We start from the raw sequence: 12,732 nt of genomic DNA, 5'->3' as shown, positions 1-12,732 counted from the left end.
TGGAAGTCAGATTGCGTTGCGCAAAAAATATTGTGTGTCAGTTTAAGCACAGTCGTGTATAATTTTTCAAAGGGGACGTTTCAACCTTAAATTCAAACATTCTGATGGCCATATTGGGACGGTCTTTATCTATTACGCGGGGCTTGGCTTCCGTACGATACGCGTCTTCGAACTCCCTTTCGAAGTACCACCGGACGTAGTCACCGTGGCTTTCCAGCCCTACGACAGTGCGATCAGCCATATGGCCGAAAAATGGACCACCTTTACAACGCACCCCGTTCTTAACGGGGTGCGACAGATTAAAATTGAACTGACCAAACATATTCCGCCATATCATGTCATCGGCGGATGTAGGGCGATCATTATGTATGACGGTCAGCCAAGCACTTGTTCTGGTTGTGGCCAAGAAGGGCACATCCGGTCGGATTGTCTCCGACGACGGCTTACTCAAATCCCGACAGGTGAATCTATGACTCCTTCTACGGTGACGACACTTCCTCTCAATTACGCCGAAGTTACACGGGCAGCAACCTTTACCGATGCTGACGACATTAGTCCGATAGCCGTCCCCGATGGCGAGAACATAATGGCTTCTGCAGTACAGTATCCGGCCTCTACAACGGCACCCCCACCTGAAGATAATTACCGACCGACCTTGCAAGAAGGCGTGGATGCCAGGATGGACATTGACCCACGGTTTGTGCCGACAGCGGCTTTTCTTCCAGACACCGGAGCAGCTGAAGAAATTCACCCACATTCAGATACTGAAACACCCCTCCGGAAACAGCGTTCGCTGCGAAAACACAAGAGATGGCGGCGTGTCTCCATCGGACAATTGTTTGCAGCGATTGTCAGACATGGACTGTGGAAATTCCGACGACGGTACCTGCGGTACAGAGGCCGCTGTAACATCAAACTCAACAGATCGCCGTGGCGACGGCTTCAGCCCCTCCGACCCCACAGAACAGCAGGATCACAAGCAGACAGCCGCTGCCGATTCCCAGCCAGCAGAGCCGATGCAGTCAGCGCCGAGTGCCGCAGCAGCCACTAACAGCCGCCAACAGCCGATGGTATTTCATGGCGACTGGGCAGACGACTGTGAGGCACACTCCTTGCCCATCGTGTCGGACGACACGGGGGGAAATTTACCCCACCAGTGTTGATCCTTTCCCGCCATCAGTTAGAGTGATGAGACAGCCTTACAAGGGTATTGATGGCCAACACGGATGCTATGGATAGACATCAAATTTATCGCGTTGCAACTATAAACATCAACACTATACGGACGCGCGCTAAGTTATCCTTGCTTCAGGATATGTTGAACTCTGCTTCCATCGACATAGCCCTTCTCCAGGAAGTGTACGTCAACGACTGCCCAGGCATGTACGGTTACGATTCTTGCGTCTCTCCAGCTTCCTATCTAAGCACCTTCCGGGACGGACAAACGTCGCGAACATTCACGATTCTTCGCGGAAGACGGTGCCCCGATCTTCCAAGGCCCCCACGACCATCTGTTGTTTGGAGGTGACTACAATTGCGTACTGGCGCCCAGAGACCAGCTCCCACGACATAATCCGTTCCCGGAACTCGAGACGCTAATTCGAGACCTGCAGATGGTGGACACTTGGGAACATCTTCACGGCCACCGACCGGGATTCACGCACTTCACGAGTCACTCTTCCAGTCGTATCGATCGGATTTATGTCTCAAGCTCTCTCGCCGCTGGAACACAGGATGCGGAACTGTAGCCTACAGCATTCTCGGATCACTCAGCTTACATGTGTGCCGTCACCCTGTGGCGGCAAAAAGTGTGGAGAAGCCGCAGCCCGTGGAAATTAAACATCGCTCACCTGGCGTACCTGGATTGCCGCCAAGCCGTTGAGGATACGTCGCATTCGTGTGAAAATCGCCTCCGTGCAAATCCCACAACGATCCGCTGGTGGTAGAACTGCGCCAAACCGGCACTGAGGCGAACGTTGATAGCCTACGGTCGCGACCACGCTACTTGGCGAAGACATACACTCGACTTTTACTTCAGGGGCGTTCTGCGCGACTACGATACTATGGCGCCGTCTCCGGAACGGCGAACGGCGGTCCACCGTGCTAAGGCTTATATCCTCGCTCATATGCGACGGCACCTAGAGGGGGTAGTCATACGCTCGAGGAAGCAGGGTCGGATACCGAGCAAACGCCCGCCAATGTTCCACATCCTTCGTGAACGTAAACGACGCCAAGGACCGCTGATACGCTTCATCGACACGGAGGACGGTCGTCGCCTCACCACGCAACAAGACTTAAACACAGCGTTGTGCTCCCTGCCGCCGTTGGATAAGCAGCTGCAGCAGCAAGTCGTATAACCCTAGCTTACTTATTTGTTAGATAGTTTAATTAATTTCTTTGCGTGTTTTTGGGTACTTGCATTGTTTAATTCATATATTTCGGGCGTATTATAGTATTTGACAGTTGTAGCATCGCGCTTTAGTGTTTACTTGGTAGATTCTTATTTAAATTGCGTGTGAGTTTCGTATAGGAGGTGCAATTTCGAGTTTCAGTTACTGTAATCGTAAATTCAGCAGATTGTAGCGCAGTCGTTAGGCATTTGTACAGGTTAGTTGATACATTCTTTGCGTGTTTCGCTTGCGTTATCTAGGCACGGACTAGTGATTCAGTAACTGTTGTTCAACATCGATTAGAATAGACAGGGACTGCGATTGCTGTGTTCGGATGAGGGCTGACTTGGCATCCCTTCGCTCACAGCTGCAATCGGCACTGACTTCGGTCGCGCAGCTTGAGGCTGTTGCCAATGGGCACCACTGTGGGGAGCCGGACTTGGGTATCACGGGGATGTCAACCTCGTCCCGTCTGTCCCCAGATCGGTCTGCCGCTGTGGTTGCCCCGGTTGCTGCCCGCAGTGGGGCTGAGCCCTCGCCTGTGGTTGATCGGGAGGTCGTTCCAAGGCGTGGCAGGCAGCGAAACGCGTCCCCGGAGGCTGATCAGAAAGCCTCCCCGGTGCGTCTGACAAACCGGTTTCAGGCACTGTCTCTGGCTGAGCCAGATGCAGCTGCCTGCCCTGTTTCAGAGGATCATTCTCAGCCTTCAAGGTCCGGGCAATCGCAGAGGGTGGGCTTACTGGTAGTTGGGAGCTCCAATGTTAGGCGCGTAATGGGGCCCCTTAGGGATACGGCGGCTATGGAGGGGAAGAAATCCAGTGTGCACTCCGTGTGCATTCCGGGAGGAGTCATTCCTGATGTGGAAAGGGTCCTTCCGGGTGCCATGAAGAGCACAGGGTGCAGCCAACTGCTGGTGGTGGCATATGTTCCTTTACTGATGATTCCTTGAATCTCATTAACACGATCGAAGACGCCTTGAAATCAGAAATATCCATCTAAGATGTGATTCGAAGGGCACAGTGTAGTAGATATACGAGACTGCGCATGACCTCTCATTAGCAGTTCTGCGTGGTTTATATCTCAAGAAAACACCTCCAAGGAAGTGTTGATCATTTATTAATTGAAATTTAGGGGTTTATCATGTTATTATTGGGGTTGGCTGGACTGTGTTACCAACATACACGATAAATCTTTTAGATAGTCTTACTATCACTGTTGTGGTTGGCAGGAGAACCAACCGTATAACTAAAGGAGGCCGAAATGCACGCGTCTCAGCTCACGCAGGCTGGCGTGAGGTCTGGAACATGACAAGGGAATTAGAACTGTGAAAAACGGACGTAGCTGGTGGAATATTTAACTTTAATCCATTAATGACGAACGTCGCTCTTGACATAACATGATTTACAATATCAATAGAAACTAATCATGGCGCCTTGCTAGGTCGTAGCAAATAACGTAGCTGAAGGCTATGCTAACTATCGTCTCGGCAAATGAGAGCGTAATTTGTCAGTGAACCATCCCTAGCAAAGTCGGCTGTACAACTGGGGCGAGTGCTACGAAGTCTCTCTAGACCTGCCGTGTGGCGGCGCTCGGTCTGCAATCATTGATAGTGGCGACAGGCGGGTCCGATGTATACTACCGGACCGCGGCCGATTTAAAGGCTACCACCTACCAAGTGTGGTGTCTGGCGGTAACACCACAATCAATATTTTGCGAATTTAATTTTTGCACGTATTTAACTCCATGTAAATCTTTCTTCAATTCACACAGTTCACGGTCAGATTTTACAAGGCTCAGAGGGACCTGCACTCCACTTAACATTAAACCTTAAACACAATGGATACCATTGTAAGACGTCGTGGTCTCCTGACCTTCATTGCTTACATATTCCGCCCTCACAATCATATTTAGCACATCAAGACGCTTCATTCGAACCCAAACTCGATAAGATGAAGTCAGTGTTGTATGAATTCATGTAGACGATATGCAAATAACAAGTATGTGCACCGTGCTTGAAATACTCGAGGCTGGCGTATTCACATACATTCCAGACACGACGGTCATAGGATCTTTTAATTCGAGAGAGGCAGACCACACGCCGGGAAGCCGGTCACTTCGGAGAACGCGTCAACCACGGCCGCCTGTGGAGCGAGCAGCGTTTGCCTGAGTGAAAGGGGAGAACGACCCCGCGTTCGGCTTAAAATTAAATTCCACTGCAGTGTGTGGGAGCACCCAGCTTATGCATTCTTTACAAATACAGCACGCAGTATCAGAGGTTTTCACAGGGAGACAGCAAACGCCAAACGCCGATGCTACAGATTTCCGGATTGGTCGCCTTAAACGAAACGTCATTCTCCCGTTTTAGAAGAGCAATGCTGACTCCCAGACGATATTTCTGACACCTTGAACTGAAGGAGTAATGGAAGAGACCGAAAGATATACCCCTTCACGTCTGGCGTGGAGAAGGGCCGTTCCGTTATCGCTCTTGGAGCGTGAACACATAACGAGAGCGTGCGCGCTCGTGCATATACTCAAAGAGCGAAGAACAAGACTCTCCTCAGTACTTCACTGGGAGAGCACCTCTGTCGAGAGCGAATTGGAGTGCGACTCTGTATTGAGTCCTTGCGATTAAACGTTGTTAACTGTGTTGGCCATCACACTTATTGTGGGGTGTGACCCGACATAGTTATAGTTAAATGCCTGCGAGCAAATTTTTGAGTGGCATCACGGTTGACTGGCTATCTGACCGGTGTACCACGCCAATAGTTTGACTAGGGGCGAATAGGAGTCCTTGACTTCTTCAAGGTGTAGGGAGAGTTTGATTGGCGAAGGTCAATCCAGATAGATCGAGAGCTATCTTATTTGTCAGCAGCGAGCGGCGCAGACAGCAGTCATTGCAGCTTACGGTATGGTGCGCTACAGCTCTTGCGAACCCCATATTTCCTCCACAACAATACACTTAACTGCATTTCACACGCGACAGTCTCGACCATACCTAGCAACATTCTAACGGATAATTATTCAAGTTGAGTAGGCCCAGCTCTCAGCCATTCTGCCAAGTCAATAACATTCTTGAGCTTTGTACAGAAATTTCGTTAGCGAATCCTATCCTTCAAAGGTAACTTCACATTCCGAAAAGAACCCAGTAATAACTTGTTCAGTTCATAAATAAAAGTGCCATTGTGATTTCTCCGAATTTTTGCAAAATAAATAATAATTTTCGTTAGTTTCATGTCTTCTTTCACTAACTAGCACTACTCCAGTACCCAAATATCCCATTAGTCATGTAAGAAATTTTGTGCATTTTGTGTCATTTCCTCACAGTGGATGACTCCAGAAGATATTTATTGCGGAAAGTTTTTCAGGCATTTCTCTTTAGAACGTTAGGTGCGTCTGTCTCACTTCTGTAGTAGTGTGGGGGTGGAAATTGAATCTTGCAGGAGCCAGAGGATAAAGGGTACACCACAGATTAATCCGTTGCACAAAATGACAGAATAGCACCCACACGTTCACCACAGAAATTGGCGATCCTGCCAGGATAGTTGAAATAGGTAAGCCAACAGGATAGGAAAGTGTCAGGATAGTTAGATACGGTACGTCGCAGTAGTATCACTTTGAAGAACTTTCTTTCATGTATTAAATAACTATTTGCAAAGATTGGGATCAGAATAGATACATGTAGTGAATAAAGCAGAATTGTAGAAAAAAGGACGTGTGTTATTCTGTTGGAAAATAATGCATTTTTTTACGATTTTTATAGCTGTTAGGACATAGGAGTTTCAGGTGATAGGCAAAGACGCAGAGTGACGCAGAGACGCAGTATGACGCAGCATCATATAAGCTAGAATTAAGAAATAACGTTTTTCTCCCTCTGGAAGCTCACAGGTGGAGATTGGAGACGGTAGCAGAGCAGGCAGACCATTAGCCGAGAAGTCACACTGTTGTTGTTGTTGGTTCAACCAACTGGTAAGTGGTCGTACAGTTTTGTAGATAGGGTTGTGGTGTGTTGAAAGAATTTCCATGTTAACGAGAGCACAAGCCAAATGGTTACGTGAGAGACAGCAAGTAGACAAGATGGGGGAGAATCAACCAGGTAGTCAGAAAGTAAACGAGCTTATTGACAATAGGACTGAAGCTGAACCTGAGAATAGGACAGGCGGTGAATCAGAGAATAGGACAGTCAGGGAGCTGCAGAATCAGCAGGTTCAGTTAGACTGGGATAAAATTGAGACAGATCACATAGATGGGAATCGAAGGGATGAGAACATGGAATTTCCAGAATATGAAATACCAGGTAGGGCCCATTCTGAGCCAGAAATAGACAGCTCACGTAAGAAATGGCAAAGATTAGAAGCGAAACGAGCACAGGAAACGCATTTGTTTGCCACATATTCAGGGACAGAATACACGTCAATACAGTCAATAACCGGCAACGTTCAAAGAAGAGTAGACAGTGATAAAGAGGGGGAAAATTTAGAATACGTCGAACCTATCGTACACATTCTAAATATGCCCCAACAACAGACAGAATTTTGCGGAGTTACGAGCGCCATGAATAGGTTTGGTAACAGACGCAACTGTACCTGCAAACACAAGACATATATAACAGAGAGGGCAGAATGGGGAGTTGTTTGCGCCACGTAATGGTCCAATGACAAACGCAACTAGTCCTCAACACAGACAGCACGGGTATTGCAGTTATCAAACTTAGAAACGCCACAGTATAGCCCAGTAAACGAAGTAAATGACCGAGTAGAATACAACAGATCGAGAATACACAGTTCAGCAGAAGGTACTGTTACAGGACAGGACGCGATCATGGAGATTTTACAAAAAAAGAATGCTAGTATGACGAAACAGTATCAGTATATTAACACACAGATAACGAAACAGAATAAACAGATGACAAAACAGTATCAGAATTTTAGACAAGAGATTAAGACACAAATCCAACAGGTTAAAATCCAGATGGAAGAAGGGATCGCGCAGCATTGATAGTCATATCACTCAGATAAACAAAGACGCGTATGAATCTAGAGACAGAATTCCGGTACTAGCACAAGGTCAGCAGCAATTACCCATTGACGTGGACAAGGTCCAATGGGACATCGTAAATGTTGACAAAAAGGTGGAACGTTTTACGAAAAAAGCCACTCCAACAGTAATACAAATTTCGGAAAAACAAGCAATTTATAGTAAGGTCGCAAAGGTTGCACTGAAAAAATATGATCAGCGGATCAATAAAATATAACTTAAAAACAAGCACAGCGTTTTGAGGAAAAATGCTAATAAACGTTCCTGAGGAAGCGTCATATCATTCCCGTTCGTGAGAACAGACATTCTTTAAACTAAGACTTGAATGTCTTGGTATCCAGCAAGAGTGTTGAAGCACTGTGAATGCATCAACGGTATCAGATTCGGCACACACATAATTCAAATATCAGTATTTCCTAAAACTTTCTTTATATGCTAATAGTGGTAGTATCGGGTATTCAACTTTATTTGTGCTCTGTAATCCTGCTGCAGGTACGACCCTCCCATTGACACCGTGTCTGACCTGCACTCCAGCGGCCTGGATTGGGCAGAGACGCACATTGCGTGGCTCAATTCACTGCGAGAGCGAACCGAGGACATCTTCAGAGACCTCTGCCGGCGTTTCCGCGTGATGAAGGAGGGCGATCTGCACGCCAGGACCACAACGCGGGATCTGGCCTTCCCCATGGAGCGGCTGCCGTCAGGTAAAAGGGGGCGGGTGCTGCATGCTGTCCAGCGAGGAAACGGCACCAGCTCGGCGTCATATTTTAAGGAGGAAAAAACCGCGCTTGCAAGATACCAGACTCTGCTAATGGTTCCTCTCGAAAATGTGGGCCAGAGTTCTGGTAGTACGAAGTTGTGAATTCTGAACGCTTCTCTCCACCGCGTCCTTTGGCTTTCCCCTCCACCGCCTTCCCCAATCCTTTCTGCCTCCGCCCCCCATTTTCTTCTATGTCCTCTCCCTCCATCGGCTCCCCCCCCCCTTGTCCTCTCCTCCACCCTTTTTTTTTAGTCATCGGTCGGCATCCTCCCACCGCCCCCATTTGCCACCGTGTCGCCTCTATAGTGCTGTTTAAAGTGAAAGTTCAGTGTTGGGCATCCCCTGTCAGTGTTACGAACAGCCTCCATACTGTCTCTAGTTCTGTTTTTTATCTCACGCTAACAGAAACCAGACGTCGCCGTGATTTTTAATTCTGCCTGTCTACTTACTGTGTGTCTTCATCTGCATCGTCAACGCCAAGTTTTTATATTTTAAATTAGACAACTTTCCGCCATTTTATAGTTTTTTGCAGTATCACCGTTTTATCACCAGTTTTATTGTTTGTTTATATTATCATTATGTTTTTCAACTTTTATGTAGGTTGTAGAGCGGCCTATTACGCTGCTGCCAGCCCGGCCCCCTCGGGGGGGGGGGGGGGGGGGGGGGGAATCAAAATGCAATAAAGAAAAACAAGTCTGAACGTAACAGCATTTAAAGACGAGGACACACTATTGTCGCTCCCTCCACTGAAGCTGCCTAATGCCCGAACGCGAATTACTATATAGTGGAGTAAGAGGTTTGTGAAGTGCTGTTTTGTTCAATGTGTCAAAGTGAGAGGTTTCTGACTTGTAGCAGTTCCCAGAGAAACCCTTGCTTTGAAAATGTTTGTGGTTCACAAATGCAGTGTAAATGAATGATACGTATATGTATACATATATAGATGTAAATAACAGGGATACCTTTAAAATAATAACATATATGTATTTGTGAGTCTTACGTGTTACGTACTATTTCTAGTGTGTGTATGGCGTCTGTTCTCTCAGACACGGACGTAGGGAGAACATACATATAATAGTAATATCTGTACGTCTTAAAGGCATTTCATAACATACCTTCAGTGTAGATGCACCCTAAGACCGACCTCTTGTAGGAATGACTCTGAATGCTGCGAGAAATGAGGATGGTGTACAGAAGAGCCCCACGGAAGTAATTTGCGACTAATACCGTATTTTGACTGGCCGCGAAGCTTGCTCGTGTAGCTTAAGCCTTTCTGCTTTCGGCAGTGGTGAGGCGAGCACGCCTTCATTCCTTCTCTCCTGTTATGACGCATTTGTTTACTTCCACGTAACGGTTTGTCTCCGCATTCCAATTCATCGATCACCATGACGTTTTCCTATCCGCAGGCCACTGTTAAATTGGCGGTTCCTTTGGATCATGAAGCACAGGAATCGTATGAAGTGGAACGGTTTATACGGGACGAAATTCGTCTCCCGCCGCAAGATGTTCTCGGAATTCATTTTTCGATCCTTAGTACTACTGTGCATATAAGGCTGGGGAATGAAGAGCGGGGTGCCGACGTTATGCGGCGCCATGTTAACGATCTAAGGTTCCGATACTTTGGCGGCTATATAGGGGACGTCGTGATTGATAACGCTGGTTTTGGGCGTCCGAACGTTGAGGATTTTTGATTTATCGTCTGAGGTGTCGTCGGAGGGTGTGGTGGCCTCCTTTAAACCTTACCGCAACGTCGTCAGTGACATAGCTTAAACGTGAGGACGTTCGAAACATAGCGTGTCCTCAGTGTTGTCCGTCAAATACAAATTCAAATGAGGAATCGCGGCCCTTCCTACTCGCTAAGTGCCAGCAGCAGGGCTGTCGTCTTGAATGATGGTAAATGCTTCAAATGTCTCTGAGCAATATGGGATTTAACATCTGAGGTCAGTAGTCTCCTAGACTTAGAACTACTTGAACATAACTAACCTAAGGGCATCACACACATCCATTCCCGAGGCAGGATTCGAACCTGCGACGGTAGCAGCAGCGTGGTTCCGGACTGAAGTGCCTAAAACCACTCGGCCACAGCGGCCGGCTCGTACTACGGCCAGCCACGCACTTCTGCACGTTATGACCAGGAAGGTCATGTCCTTACTGAATGTCTTCGACGTACACTGGATGAGTCGCCGATCGGAGACGTCACTCTCCCTGCGGCGCCCGCTGTGTTACACCTCTATCTTAGGCGCCAGCTGTAGGGCTGCCCACTGTGTCCACTCGACGACGCGATGGACGTTTTGCCTGTCTTTACCAAACAGCCGCAGGAGGTAGTACCAACGGAAAATGGCCGTCTGTAGAAGTAAGCCAACTGCCTGAACCCATAGTTGTTGATCATGGTGGTGTTCCGACCTCGGCTTTTCTGCATATGGACACATATAAGACGACAGCCGTCAGTATCCGATACGAAACAACAAGTTGGGAAGCAATGGACGGCAAACAGACGTAAAACCCTTGTTATGGTTGCCACCATCGGCTGTGTGCAAAGCATGACGGGCCTGCTACTGACTACGCGCTGTCTTCTGACGCTCTAGGACTGGACGACTCCACTTCTGACCCCGCCTCCGTCGCCAGTGAGCCTTCACCTAAGGATACCGAGCTTCGCACGGCTACGTCTGATGCGCTTGCCTCATTTTCTGTGTCTGATGCTATCTAAGTGGACGCATCTCTAAAAAGTGTTCCACTAAACTGCACCAGGGGTGCCGGCACTGTAGCCCAGGGTGTATGGTCAGAGAGCTGGCTCTTCTCTTTAATATAAAAACTGAGTACAGCGACCACCAAAGAACTACCACGGATATCACGTGACGTGACCAAATACAACGAACAATAACGAACTAAATGGAGAAAAAGGGTACCATCTATGATTCACTATCAAAACATCCTCGGTCCCGGATTCGAGGCCTTCCGACCCTTAAATTTTGATTAATAATCAGCATTGGTGTCCGAAGAGTTCCTGCATGAGTAAACGCCCTCATTCTGTCAATGTCCTTGTCAAAGAGGGTGGTGGAGCAGACAGAGGCTGAGGATACTCTCTTGCCCTTGGGGTGGGAATCTGCCCCTAAAGGCGGAAGAATTAGCTGTGATCAACGGCATTAGGATGCAGAAAGCAATGGAAACCACACCATTAAAGACACATAGTGTGCATCCACATATCAGGACATATGGCCTATCATTGAAAAAGTGTCATGATGATATTTCGATTGGCAAAGGAGTCCGGAATCGCCCCCATTCAGATCTCCGGGAGGGGACTGCCAAGGGGGACGTGGCCATGAGAAAAAGAGTGAATAATCAACGAAAGGATAAAGTTCTACTAGTGGGGACGTGGAATGTCAGAAGCTTGAATGTGGTAGGGAACTTAGAAAAATCTGAAAATGGAAAAGCAAAGGCTCAATCTAGATATAGTAGGGGTCAGTGAAGTGAAATGGAAAGATGACGATATCTGCTCAAATGAGTATAGAGTAATATCAACAGCAGCAGAAAATAGTATAACGGGAGTAGGATCCGCTATGGCTAGGAAGGTAGGTGAGAGGGAGTCTGTTTCTGTGAACAGTTCTGTGATTGGGTTATCCTTATCAGAACAGACAGCAAACCAACAACGACAACGATAATTTGTGTATACATGCCGACATCGCAAGCTGAAGATTATGATATAGAGGAAGTGTATGAGGATACTGAAAGGCAAATACAGTATTTAAATGGACATGAAAATGTAATAGTCATTGGGGACTGGAGTTGTAGGGAAAGGAGTAGAATATGGACTTGGGAAAAGGAATGAGAGAGGAGGAAGACTAATTGAGTTCTGCAACAAGTTTCAGCTATTAATAGCAATTACTCTGTTCAGGAATCACAAGAGGAGGAGCTATACTTGGAAAAGGCCCGGTGACACGAGACGATTTCAGTTAGATTAAATCATGGTCATAGAGAGATTCTGAAGTCAGATACTGGTTTGTAAGGCGTACCCAGGAGAAAATATAGACTCAGATCACCATATAGTAGTGATGAAGAGTAGGCTGAAGTTGAAGACATTAGTCAGGAAGAATCAATACGCAAAGAAGTGGGACACGGAAGCCCTAAGGGAAGACGAGATACGCTTGAAATTCTCTGAGACTACAGATACAGCACTAAGGAATAGCTCAGTAGGCAGTACAGTTGAAGAAGAGTGGAGGTCCTGAAACGGGAAATCACAAAATTTTGAGACAAAAACATAGGTACAAAGAAGGTAATTGGAAAGAAACCATGGGCAACAGAAGAAATACTTCAGCTGATCGATGAAAGAAGAAAATACAAAAACGCTCCAGGAAACTCTGGAATACATAATTAAAGTCGCTGATCAATGAAATCAATAGGAAGCGCAGATAAGCCAAGACGAAATGGCTGCATGAAAAACGTGAAGAAATCGAAAAAAATATGATAGTCGGAAGGACTGGCTCAGCACACAGGAAAGTCAAATTAACCTTTGGTGAAATTAAAAGCATGTAGATTGTAACCAAAATTCCATTG

General features: G+C 47.0%; 1 protein-coding gene across 1 annotated transcript in view; it reads left to right on the top strand.

The window, feature by feature from the left end:
- The window catches only part of LOC126336056 (glutamate receptor ionotropic, kainate glr-3-like), a 123,514-nt gene that overhangs the window by 52,919 nt on the left and 57,863 nt on the right, over positions 1 to 12,732 (top strand). Inside the window, exon 5 of the mRNA XM_049999536.1 lies at positions 7,917 to 8,128. Coding sequence (XP_049855493.1) covers positions 7,917 to 8,128 — 212 coding nt within the window. The remainder of the gene's footprint in view (positions 1 to 7,916; positions 8,129 to 12,732) is intronic.

This window comes from Schistocerca gregaria, chromosome 2, assembly GCF_023897955.1.
Source record: "Schistocerca gregaria isolate iqSchGreg1 chromosome 2, iqSchGreg1.2, whole genome shotgun sequence".
NCBI lineage: Eukaryota > Metazoa > Arthropoda > Insecta > Orthoptera > Acrididae > Schistocerca > Schistocerca gregaria.
The sequence above is the reverse complement of the archived record's forward strand: the minus strand, read 5'-3'. Positions and strand labels throughout refer to the sequence as shown.